Here is a 13,324-nt window from a genome sequence, read left to right as displayed (position 1 = left end):
AGGACCTCATCTCAAAAATTATCTCCATGTTCAAATGCTTGCTCCAAATAGATCTTAAAATATAAACTACAATTAAGTTGTATTCGAAATAAACATTAAATAGTGGCAGAAAGTCAACTCAGTGGATTCCTCTCACTTTTAGGATATATAACTAAAATAATGAAAGATGTGCCAATTAATAATCTACTGTTAACACTAAACCAACTTCCACTATGCATAGTTTACACATGTGATATCTTCCATCCACTCTGGAATCTGCACATGTCCACTCCATATGAAATGTGGAAAAGGGTGCAGACAATTGCCAAACTTTATCGTTCACTGGGTAACAATAATCAAAGAACTGGACCAAACATTCAAAATTAAGTGGCAGGACCAGAATGTTAACAAGATATTGAAGTTTAGATGATCTTTCCTGATTCTACTCTACATAACTCTTATAAGAGAATGTGAGATCGGTCATAGAGTCATAGAGATGTACAGCATGGAAACAGACCCTTCGGTTCAACCCGTCCATGCCGACCAGATATCCCAACCCAGTCTAGTCCCATCTGCCAGCACCCGGCCCATATCCCTCCAAACCCTTCCTATTCATATACTAATCCAAATGCCTCTTAAATGTTGCAATTGTACCAGCCTCCACCACATCCTCTGCCAGCTCATTCCATACACATACCACCCTCTGCGTGAAAAAGTTGCCCCTTAGGTCTCTTTTATATCTTTCCCCTCTCACCCTAAACCTATGCCCTCTAGTTCTGGACTCCCCGACCTCAGGGAAAAGACTTTGTCTATTTATCCTATCCATGCTCCTCGTAATTTTGTAAACCTCTATAAGGTCACCCCTCAGCCTCCGACACTCCAGGGAAAACAGCCCCAGCCTGTTCAGCCTCTCCCTGTAGCTCAGATCCTCCAACCCTGGCAACATCCTTGTAAATCTTTTCTGAACCCTTTCAAGTTTCACAACATCTTTCCGATAGGAAGGAGACCAGAATTGCACATAATATTCCAGAGGTGGCCTAACCAATGTCCTGTACAGCTGCAACATAACCTCTCAACTCCTGTACTCAATACTCTGACCAATAAAGGAAAGCATACCAAACGCCTTCTTCACTATGGTAAAAACTGTGGATGCTGGAAACCAGATTCTGGATTAGTGGTGCTGGAAGAGCACAGCAGTTCAGGCACCATCCGAGAAGCAGTAAAATTGACGTTTCGGGCAAAAGCCTTCTTCATTATCCTATCTACCTGCGACCCCACTTTCAAGGAGCTATGAACCTGCACTCTTTGTTGAGCAACACTCCGTAGGACCTTACCATTAAGTGTATAAGATTTGCTTCCCCAAAATGCAGCACCTCGCATTTATCTGAATTAAACTCCATCTGCCACTTCTCAGCCCATTGGCCAATCTGGTCCAGATCCTGTTGTAATCTGAGGTAACTTCTTCGCTGTACACTACACCTCCAATTTTGGTGTCATCTGCAAACTAACTAACTGTACCTCTTATGCTCACATCCAAATCATTTATGTCCTATTTAAAATCATGATTGCCAACAAATATTTGATTTTTTTGCACTGCAAGTTATACTTGTCTGCAGGAAAATAACATCGCTAATCTGTATTTTAAATGTTATTTTATGAAATAGATTGCTTCAAAACATGATTTCTCGCTCTTCAACCTCACACAAAACAAGAACACTGGACAGAGTAACATGAACCTGAGGAGATTGTGAAATATGTTGCAGATAATTTGACATGTGCATCATTGCAAAGATCAGCAATTTCTCTGAAAAAAAAACATTAGACAGATGCAGATGCACCAACTTCAAACTCAAACTTAAGTCATTTTCATCTTTATTAAGCTTTCCTTTGGATATAAAACAGCCTTCATACAAGAAGACTCAAGGCTGGAGAATTAACCTGCAGCACTCCATTTTGTAATTCTTGATTTGGAAATTCATACTACAAAAATACTTGAGGACTACTCTTCAAAAATGCAATCCAAAATTGGAATGTGCCCAAACAATGGATTTGAGAAAAAAAGGAAAAGGTGGGAGAGAAAAAGTGTTGAAGAAACTGAGCAGGTCTGGCAGCATCAGCAGAGATAGAGAGTTAATGTTTTGAGTACTTCTTCAGAAATAGGGTCAGAAACAGTTGAGAGGGAAAAAGAAACAAATAAGCCACCTGGGTCACACTTAGATCGTGGATCAAAAGTAGGATCTTTTTAAAACTGCATTATTCAAGACAAGGTGTGAGCCTTCCAATGCACTCACTATAGAAGAATCAAAATATTAAACTGAGTTCAAAGGAACAGATTCAGGCAATAAAAGTAAATTTGCTCGACCTTTCAACAGACTTTCTTAAAAGTAACATAGTGATGTTAAACTTGGTTCATTACACAAAGCAGTACTAACTTGTAGAGCACAGGCCTGTCTTGCAGGGCCTCCATAGCTTGAGTTTGTGCTGGAGAAATATCACAAGATTCTTGAGTCAGGGTTCGACATTCAGCTGCAATGAATAATACAAAATATCAAAATTGTTGCACATTTTTAATGTTTGAGTTTTAATTTTCAATATATGATTGAGTGTTACATGATGCTTACAGCACAACATTTCTCCCGAACTTTAAGGAAGACAAATAGAACGTTGGCCTTTATTTCAAACAGAATGGAGTACAAAAATAGGGAAGTTTTGATAAAACTACACAAGATATTACTTAGATCACAGCTGGAATACTGTGAACAGTGTTGAGCCCATTATCTAAGGCAGGATATGCTGGCATTAGAAGCAGTCCAGAGAAGGTTTACGAGGCTGATACCAGGTACGGCAGGACTGTCTCCTGAGGACAAAATGAGTAGGTTGTGCCTGTACTTACCGGAAATGTAGAAGAATGTCCGACCGGGGGTCTAAACACGCTTGACCATTACTACACAACCATCAAGGAGAGAAAGTCATGCAGTGCTGGTCTGAGGCAATTGATGAGCTACCATATGACTGCTTAGAGTTGATGGACTGGTCCTTATTCAATACGCAACTGCCAATCTAAATATATGCGCCACTACTGTTACATACTTCACCAGTAAGTGTCTACTGGATTGCGTGCCAAAGAAGTTAATCCAAGTGTTCCCCAACTGGAAACCATGGATGAACTCTCTACTGAAGTCTAGGTCTGAGGCATTCAAGTCAAGTGACCCTGACCTATACAGGAAACCTAGGTATGACCTTTGCAAAATCAGAGGCACCAAGACACAATACCAGACTAGAGTCCCATACTAACCATATGAATACCCGTCAACTGTGGCAAGGCTTACGTGATATAATGGCTTATAAAGCAAAGTCAAATTGAAATGCTGGCAACAAACATCCCTCCCCGATGAGTTCAATTCATTCTAAGCACACTCTGAAGTGAAGGTTAGTAAGACAATGTCACCTGCCCTGACAGCCTCAGGTACACCTGTACCCACGGTTAGTGCTGCAGTTTTCAGATCGGCCTTCTTGAGAGTGACCCACAGAAAGCGACTGGCCCAGATGGAGTCACCTGCCGTGCACTCAGGTCCTGAGCAGACTGGCTGGCGGGAGCATTTGCAGATATCTTTAACCTTTTCTTATGACATTCTGAAATGCCTACCTTCTTCAAGAAGACCACTATCATCCTGGTGCAAAAGAAAGATCAAGCAGCATGCTTTAAGGACTATGGCCCAGTGGCTCTGACATCCATAATTATCTAGTACTTTGAAAGGTTAGTCATGGCGCACATCAATTCCGTCTCATAGATTACCTTGACCCTCTACAATTCACCTATCACCACAATAGGGTCCACAGCAGACGCCATCTCCCTGGCCCTCCACTCATACCTGGAACATCTGGATAACAAGGATACCTATATCAGACTGTTAATTACTGACTTTAGCTCCGCCATCAACAACATAATTCCAACCAAACACGTCTCCAAACTCAGAGATCAAGGACTCTGCTCCCTCTCTTGCAACTAGATCTTTGACTTCCTGACCCACAGACCGCAATCAATAAGGATAGGTAATAACATCTCCTTCATGACCATTCCCTCAACACCAGTGCCCAATGAGGCTGCATATTCTGCCCCTTATTATACTCTCTACACTCACGACTGTGTGGCCAAATTCTGCTCTAACTCCGTTCACAAGTTTGCTGAAGTTACCACCGTGATTAGCCAGATCTCAAACAACGACAACACAGAATACAGGGAAGACATAGACAGCTTAGTATTATGGTGTTAAGACAACAATCTCTTCATCAATGTCAGCAAAATGAAGGAGGTGGTCATCGACTTCAAGAAATGGAGTGGAGAACAGGCCTCTGTCTGTATCAATGGTGCTGATGTGGAGATTGTCGAGAGCGTCAGGTTCCTAGGAGTGATGCTGCTAATAATCTGTCCTGATCCATCCACAACAATGCTATAGTCAAAAAAGCACACCAATGCCTCTATTTCCTTAGAAGGCTAAGAAAATTCAGTACATCCACAATGACATTTGCCAATTTTTATGGATGCGTTATAAAAAGCATCATATCACAGCATGGTATGACAACTGCTCTGTCCAAGGTCTCAAGCAATTACAGAGAACCGTGAACACAGCCCAGTCCATCATGCAAGGTATACACTTCCCAGTGCCTCCAGAAACAGCCAGATAATCAAAGGCCCCTCCCACCCCAGTTACTCTCTCTTCCACCCTCTTTCATCAGGCAAGAAATACAAAAGTTTGAAAACAAGTGCCAACAGATTCAGAACTGCTTCTTCCCTGTTGTTATCAGGCTTTTCAATTGACCTATTAAATATTAAAGTTGATCTCTCTCTGCACCTTCTCTGTAGCTATAACACTATTGCTATGGACCAGACCAGACCCCCTCAAAATATTTTAAGAAGGCAGCCCAGACCCGACATTTTCTTATTTTAAAGGTAAACATCAGGTGTTGCATTCCCGATGCAATTCGATTGGTCAAACTATTTGACATTAAGCAAAACACATTTTAACTATAGTGTTTGAACAAAGTATGCCAAAAGAAAGAAGAAATTAGAATTATTTAACTCAATTGGAAAGCTTAAAGAATAATAGATAAGGTGACTTTTATTAATTAACTGCACCAATATAGTAAAATCCCATAAACACGCACAGAAAATAGATTTTGTCGCACATGAAATCCTACAGCCCAGGAAGAGAACCCCTAACTTCTGGCTATAAACAAGAAAAAATATAGTTTCCACTTCTTCAAGACACCAGCAGAAATGGCTGCTAAAAAGTAAGATCTACAAATCCCTGGTTCTGTGGGTGGGAGCTTGATCACACCCATTCAGATTGCTTCTTTTGTTTCATCTTTTAAAAGAAACACGCAAGGCTTCACAAGTTGTTTATCTTCTCATAGACTGCTGGGCGCCTACCCCGCTCTGTCTAAAAGAAACCAGGATAAAATACACCTTTAAACACCATAATATCGTCACACTATATTATGTATTCTGTTCTTTTACCCTGGTGTATGTATATTTGATTTGATCTGCTTGAATACCATGCAAAACAATTCTTTTCAGTGTATCTCAGTACATGTGACAATAACAAATCAAATCAAATTCTGGAATGAGAGGTGACCTTTTAAATCTACAAGATTCTCAGGGGACTTGATGCAGAAAGGTCGTTTCTCTTTGTGGGACAGTCTATGTCCAAAGGCATAATCTCAAAATAGAGGGTCACCAATTTAAGACAGAAATGAGGATCAATTTCATTTCTCAGAGGGGCTTGAAGGTGTGGATTTCTTTACCACAGAGGGCTGTTGATGCTGGGTCATTAAGTATATTTAATGCCATGATAGACAGATTATTAATCAGTAAGGGAATCAAGAGAAATGAGAAAAAGGCAGGAAAGTGGGGTTGAGGATTACTAGATTAGCCATGATCTCAGTGAGAGCGGAGCGGACTTAAGAGCCTGAATAACCTACTTCTGCTGCTACATCTTATGGTCTTAACAGAGCTGGTAATTATTCTCTTCTCACCCAACCTAACCCCATCAACATATCTCTATGACTTTCTCCCTCATATGTTTACCCAGCTTCATCTTAAATGCATCTGCATTATTTGACTCAACTGATCAATGTGATAGCAAATTCCACATTGTAACTACTCCCCAGGTAAAGATGATGCTATTAAACTCCAGGAGACTTATCTGAGGCTGCTCAAGTCCTGTCCTGCGTATAATAACTGTCCCAGCTGAGATCAGCTACTCAGAATACAACATGGATGAAACCTAGAAACTTACTGTTTCATTCTGGGAAGTTTATTTATCTTCTAAAGTACTGGGAAATTTCATACAGACATGTTGAAAAAAGAAAGAATTCCTTGATAGAACCTCTGCCATTTTTTGTTCTAGAATGAACTTCAACCTCTGGCTTAATCCCTTTCATAATGGTACCTCATCACAAAACGTGGCAGACAAGTTCACCACATGTCTTTGAATCTGAAGCAAGTAGAACATGGGACAGGGAAGATGATTTTCATCAACCCACTGCTCTATATTCAATTGCACTGTTATGATTTCAGAAACAAAGGTTGCATCTTCTGCAACTTAACCTACAATTGGAAGACAAAAGCTTTGTAGAACATTAAAATCACAAATAATTACAAAAAATTAAGATTTTCTTTTCATCAACTTTGATCAGTGGAAGTGGAGAGATCACTGGACCTCAGGTTGATGTTCTGGAGACATGGTGAAACTTGAATAAAAATCTGGAATTAAAAGCTAACCCATGGAAGGTGCTGTCAATTGTTACAAACACACATCTTGTTCACCAATGTCCAAAGCAAGGAAACCTGTTATCCTTACTTGGTCTGACCTAAATGCGACTCAAAACCCAGAGTAATGCGGTTGACTGTTACTGTCCTCTGAAATGGCCCTAGCAAGCCAGTCAAAGGGCAATTAAGGATTGGCAAGAAATGTTGGCCCAGCCAGTGATGTCTATATCACATGGATGAATAAAGCCTGGTCAGCTTCGCTGCTTCCTTCCTTTAGCACTTGTCATACTGAATGACCGAGTCAACAGCTATATGTTTCAATGAAGAACATGGAGAATGTGTGCAGCATTAGGAATAGAGGCACATAGTTAATAATTTACACTGAAGTGTTATTATCTTCAGTTTCCGAGTATTGGGTACACCATTTGTGTATTCCTTTTCCAATTGGAAACCTTAAAGAAATGAATTTACAGGAAACTTTTCAGAAGCCCAAAGTTGCCAACAGTAATTTTGAAGCTATAATGGTAATTTCACTGGACTAGTGATCCAGAGTTGCAGGCTAATGTTCTTCGCAATATGGACCCAAACTTCACTGTGGGAGTTGATGCAATTTAAATTCAATTAAAATAGCTGGAAGATAAAGCTAGTTTCAGTAATAATGACCATGACAACTAATAATGATTGATGCAATGACCTCTCTGGCACACTAATATCCTTTTGTGGAAGGAAGTCTGCCATACTTACCAATCTGGGTGACACATGGCACCAGACCCACAACAACATGGATGACTCCTAACTGACCTCTGAAATGGTGTAGCAAGCCACTCAGTTCAAGGGCAATAAAGGTTTGGTTAAAAAAAAAAGGCTGGCCTTGTCAAGGATGCTCACATCCCATGGAAGAAAGAAAGAATGAAATTATCCCATGAAAAAATTCTGCCCCGAACTTTAGTGCATTCCTCAGCACGTGCCTTGGAATGTGCCAGTCTGCAACACACGGTCAGGGTCAACCCTTTGTTCTGGAAGACCATCAAGTTTCAGGCAGACCAAAGCAAGGTGTTTTTTTTTCAGCAGTAATGCATGCAAGCACTCAGTACTGGAACTCAAACAAGATCTTCTATCAGTAAGAAAGGGCCCTGCAATGTCACGTCACTGTTGCAGTGGCTGCACCAAGGTTGAAGTCATCATCGATGCATGAGTCCACCAACTACTGCTCGGACATGTCGGTCGGAGCAAAGCATTGAAAGCATTTGGTCAGCTGGCCAATGGATGCAAGGTTTTCCTGCAGATCCCAGAGCATCAGGAAATGGGAGCTCAAGAATCCACTGCAAAACAACTGAGAGAGAGTGAGCTGCACCACAGCAGAGGAAGTAATTCAAATGATGTGTCCTCACATGGCTGCTGGTCAGCCCAATTAAGTAGAGAAGAGGCTTAATTTATTCAGCAATAAAATAAAACAGCATATTGTAAAATTGGGAGGAACCTTCCCAGCCATTGGATAAGAAAGTTGGGAGTGTTGCAGGAGATCAAGCAGTAAGGAGATCCCCGATGTTGAGAGTGCAGTTTAACTTTCTGACCAAGTGTTGAAGTGAAGACAAGATTGTCACCACTGAGCAGTGAGGCGCCTACCTGCCTGCATTAACATCTGTATTAATATTATTATGGCATCTCAGCTCATTGATATGTAATTTGCCATTCTCTCTCCTGCCAGAAAGACACCAGCATTTTCCTGGTATGAATATCACAGGAGTTAGATATGATTCCAGCTCTTTCAGCCTTCTAGATTCAACAGCAGACACCAACATCTCCGGCCATGCTCCATGATCAGTGGTCGCATGCACCTCCAACCATCAGTACCTCCAGGCCCCTGTCGGCAAAGTGTGGGTGCCGTTTTCTCACTGCCCAACGTATCTGGGGCAATTGACAGGAAATGTGTCTGGCAGCACTAGACTGCTAATACCTGAGCAGGTGCCTGTCTGAGCTTTAAAGATGGCACTGGCATCAGGAATCCCGGACGGTGCCAATCAGCAATGCACTTGTATATTCAACGGCATCAGAATAATTCTCTATTATCTCTAGCCATACAGATTAGAAATGATCCACCTTTAGCTTTACAATTGTATTGAATTAGCTAATCCCAACTGGGGAGGCAGTCGATGGCTATGATTGACTCCACTTGTGAGAGTGAAGAGATTAAAGTTAGCAGAGCTCTTGTTCACAGCCAGATTATTGAGGATGACAGTATCAGGCCAACATTCACTGTTTTGACTATGTCTGAGACTTCGGCCAAGCATGAAATGCACAGCCCAAGCAGAAGTCACCATTTTCAGGAAAGGAAGGAAACATTCTTCCTTTCATGCTCACATCCCATGGAAGAAAGAAAGAATGAAATTATCCCATGAAAAAATTCTGCCCTGAACTTTAGTGCATTCCTCAGCACGTGCCTTGGAGTGAACACCTAAAGTCCATCAACATCAATCCATGACTGATAATGTACTTTGCAGAACCTCTGTTGTATGAGTTTACCTCAACAAAGTAATCTTTCATCAAAATCTTCTAACTCAATAAAATTAATTTTACTAAAAATGTGCACATCCAGTCTAAAGGCAAACATGCCTCACAATGAGAACACGCTCACAAGTTACAGACATTGAGAATGGTCAACAGAATTGATACATTTCTACTCACGGAAATTTGATCACTGAGCCTTGATTTAATTGCCAAGGTCAGCTGCCTAAAGCACAGAAGGTCATTATAAGTGCATTATAAGCAACTGAAATAATTTGACACTAGTAAAGTTGTAGCCACAGTATAACAATAAGGACAAAAAGATGTTTTGCATTTCAAAGAAAAATATAATGATTTATTATGAATCACATATACATAAAAATTTTCAATTAATATTTTTGCCAACATGACTGAGAATCTTCAATGTTTGACTTTGGTATGCTTGATACATTCTGCTTAAGTAACACAAAACTTGTATAACTCCTTCTGTCAGAAACTTACTGAACTAGTCACATACCTTGTGCCCACCTGTAAAGTTTTTCATATGATGTCTCTTGAAGGAGTGCCATTTGTTCCATAATTTCCAGACTTTAAAACAGAGAATGTAATATATTATTCTGAAGCCCCTGATGTTATGTTGCACTTACCTTTCTGATTATTGCACACCAGCACTACAATACAGTTTTACCTGACAAGTGAGATATTTAAATGCACCACATTCATAGTTTTGCAAACTGACAGGAAGATGCATCCAATCTGATTGATTAACAGGCTGCACTCATAGGGTGCCTAAAGTGCAATGCAACTATTCAAAGCAACCTTCCAAAAATACACATGAAAATCTCAAGCAAACATCCATTTTCAATTGGCACAGCCTCTAATTACAAATAGATGTAATGCTGGTGGAACTTATAATCGAGAATGTGTTGCTGGGAAAGCACAGCAGGTCAGGCAGCATTTGAGGAGCAGGAGAATCGGTGTTTCGGGCATAAGCCCTTCATCAGGAATGAGGCTAGAAGGCCGGGGCTGAGAGATAATTAGGAAGTGGGTGGGGTTGGTAGTTGAGAAAGCAATAAGGGGATGGAAGGTGAGGGAGAAGGTAGTCAGAGAGGAGAGTGATGGAGAGGTCCGGAGGGTGGTACTGAGTTGGAGGCTTGGGACTGGGATAATGTAGGAGGAGGGCAAATGAGGAAACTGTTGAAATCCACATTTATCCTGTGTCGTTGCAGGGTCCCAAGGTGGAATATGAGGCATTAGATTAGATTACTTAGTGTGGTAACAGGCCCTTCTGCCCAACAAGTCCACACCGACTCTCCGAAGAGCAACCCATCCACCTACATTTACCCCTTCACCTAACACTATGGGCAATTTAGCATGGCCAATTCACCTAACCTGCACATATTTGGACTGTGGGAGGAAATCAGAGCACCCGGAGGAAACCCACGCAGACACAGGGAGAATGTGCAAACTCCACACAGACAGATGCCCGAGGTGGGAATTGAATGCAGGTCTCTGGCACTGTGAGGCAGCAGTGCTAACCACTGTGCCACCGTGCCGCCCACAGATTAGATTACTTACAGTGTGGAAACAGGCCCTTCGGCCCAACAAGTCCACACCGACCCGCCGAAGCTCAACTCACACATTCCCCTGATACTATGGGCAATTTAGCATGACCGATTCCCCTGACTTGCATATCTTTGGACTGTGGGAGGAAACCAGAGCACCCGGAGGAAACCCACGCAGACACGGGGAGAATGTGCAAACTCCACAGTCAGTCGCCTGAGTCAGGAATTGAACCCAGGTCTCTGGTGCTGTGAGGCAGCAGTGCTAACCACTGTGCCACCAAGCCGCCCATTCTTTATTATTCTTCCACCAGGCGTCGGGTGGTAACGGTTTGGCGGTGGAGGAGGCCCAGCACCTGCGTGTTCTTGACGGAGTGGGAGGGGGAGTTGAAGTATTCAGCCACAGGCCAGTGGGATTGGTGGATGTGGGTGTCCCAGAGATGTTCTCTGACTAGAAGGTTTGAGGAAACCTGTGTATTGAGGGAGGTACATGAAAGTTTGTTTAACTTGTGTTCTTTTATTTCCTCGAACGTTCTAGGTACTTCCCTCAATACGCAGATTTCCTTGAACCTTCTAGACCAGAGGTGGGGAACCTTTTCACGTTGGAAGGCCGTATCATGTTAGTTGTAATCTAATAAGGCCACATCCAAGAAACTTCAATTATATATTCTTCAAAATTCACATTATTTTGTAAAAACCTAACTACTAATTTTCTTTTACTCTCTGGCATTTTAAATACATTCATTTTAAGACTAAAATAAAAATAATAAAGGATAGAAAAAACATTAATTAAAAAAAAATTTGTTCTGCAAAATTTGGATTCATTCAACAGGCCACACACAATGGCCTAGAAGGCCGCAGGTTCCCCACCCCTGTTCTAGACGCTCAACCAACAGTTTTCTCTGCCACATCGGCCATAAAAGAATGCAACTTAAACAAACTTTCATGTACTTCCCTCAATACTCAGATTTCCTCACACCTTCTAGCACCAATCCCACTGCCCCGTGGCTGAACACTTTAACTCCCCCTCCCACTCCGTCAAGGACATGCAGGCCTTGGCCTGCCTTCAGCGCCAAACTGTTACCATCTGACACCTGGAGGAAGAACGCTTCATATTCCGCCTTGGGGCCCTGCAACCACACAGGATAAATGCGGACTTCAAAAGCTTCCTCATTTCCCCTCCCATCACATCATCCCATTCTCAAGCCTTCAGCTCAGCACCACCCTTCAGACCTGTCCATCACTTCCCTCTCTGACCTATCACCTTTCCCCTCACCTTCATTCACCTCTCGCTTTCTCCTCTACCCACCTACTACCCCTCCCATTTATCTCTCAGCTCAGCCCACTAGCCTCATTCCCGATGAAGAGCATATGACCGAAACACCGATTCTCCTGCTCCTCAGATGCTGCCTGACCTGCTGTGCTTTTCCAGCAACACACTTGACTCTGATCTCCAGCATCTGCAATCCTCATTTTCTCTTGGTGGAATTTATATTTGGTAAATTCTAAGGATAAATTTTTGTAAATGTTAATGCCGAGTTTTGAGAAGATTTGTAGCTCAGGTTGAGGTTCTGGATGTAGGTTTGTTTGCTGAGCTGGAAGGTTCGTTTTCGAACATTTCGTCACCATACTAGATAACATCATCAGTGAGCCTCCAGATGAAGCACTGGTTGTATGGCCTGCTTTTTATTTATGTGTTTGCATCAGTGATGTCATTTCCTGTGGTGAGGTCATTTCCCATACTAATGTAAATTCCTGTTCTTTTTCTCAGGGGGTGAAAATGGAATCCAAATCAATGTATTTGTTGATAAGAGTACTGGTTGGAATGCCATGCTTCTAGGAATTCTCATGCATATCTCTGCTTGGCTTGTCCTAGGATGGATGTATTGTCCCAGTCAAAAAGTGGTATCGTTCCTCATCTTGTATGTAAGTATACTAATGAGAGTGGGTCATGTCTTTTTGAGGCTGGTCAACATTCATGTATCCTAGTGGCTAATTTTCTAACGTGTTTGTCACAGTTCTTGCACGGTATTTTGTAAATGTCATTAGTTTTGCTTGTCTTTTTAGGGTCTTTCAAGTTCATTGGCTGCTATTTTAGTGTGTTGGTGGGTTTGTGGGCTACCATGATGCCAAGAGGTCTGAGTAGTCTGGCAGTCATTTCCGAAATGACTGGTGGCAAAGGTAAGACCCAATGGGATCCAAGGAAATTTGGCAAATTGGATCCACAATTGGCTGAATAATAGGAAGCAGAGGGTGATTGTTATGGGGTATTTTCCTGACTGGGAATCTGTGTGCAACTCCAGTGGATGGAGGTCACTTTTGGAGCCCTTGCTGTTAGTGGTTTATATAAATGATTGGACTTGAACGTAGGAGAGTTGATCATTAAGTTTGCAGATGATACAAAAATTGGTGCGATAGTAAATAGTGAGGGGGATAGTCTTAGACTACAAGAGCATATGGATGGACTGGTCAGAGGCAAATGGAATACAATTCAGAAAATTGCAAA

The 13,324-nt window shown here is 41.8% G+C and overlaps 1 protein-coding gene across 1 annotated transcript in view; it reads right to left on the bottom strand.

Annotated features, from left to right (window-relative positions):
- cog6 (component of oligomeric golgi complex 6) overlaps nucleotides 1-13,324 on the bottom strand; it is a 116,455-nt gene that overhangs the window by 36,507 nt on the left and 66,624 nt on the right. Inside the window, exons 7-8 of the mRNA XM_060826792.1 lie at nucleotides 9,774-9,844; nucleotides 2,412-2,505 (exon numbers count right to left, since the gene is read on the bottom strand). Coding sequence (XP_060682775.1) covers nucleotides 2,412-2,505; nucleotides 9,774-9,844 — 165 coding nt within the window. The remainder of the gene's footprint in view (nucleotides 1-2,411; nucleotides 2,506-9,773; nucleotides 9,845-13,324) is intronic.

Source organism: Hemiscyllium ocellatum, chromosome 6 (assembly GCF_020745735.1).
Source record: "Hemiscyllium ocellatum isolate sHemOce1 chromosome 6, sHemOce1.pat.X.cur, whole genome shotgun sequence".
Classification (NCBI taxonomy): Eukaryota; Metazoa; Chordata; class Chondrichthyes; order Orectolobiformes; family Hemiscylliidae; genus Hemiscyllium; species Hemiscyllium ocellatum.
Note: the sequence above shows the minus strand (reverse complement) of the source record. Positions and strands in the feature narration are given on the sequence as shown.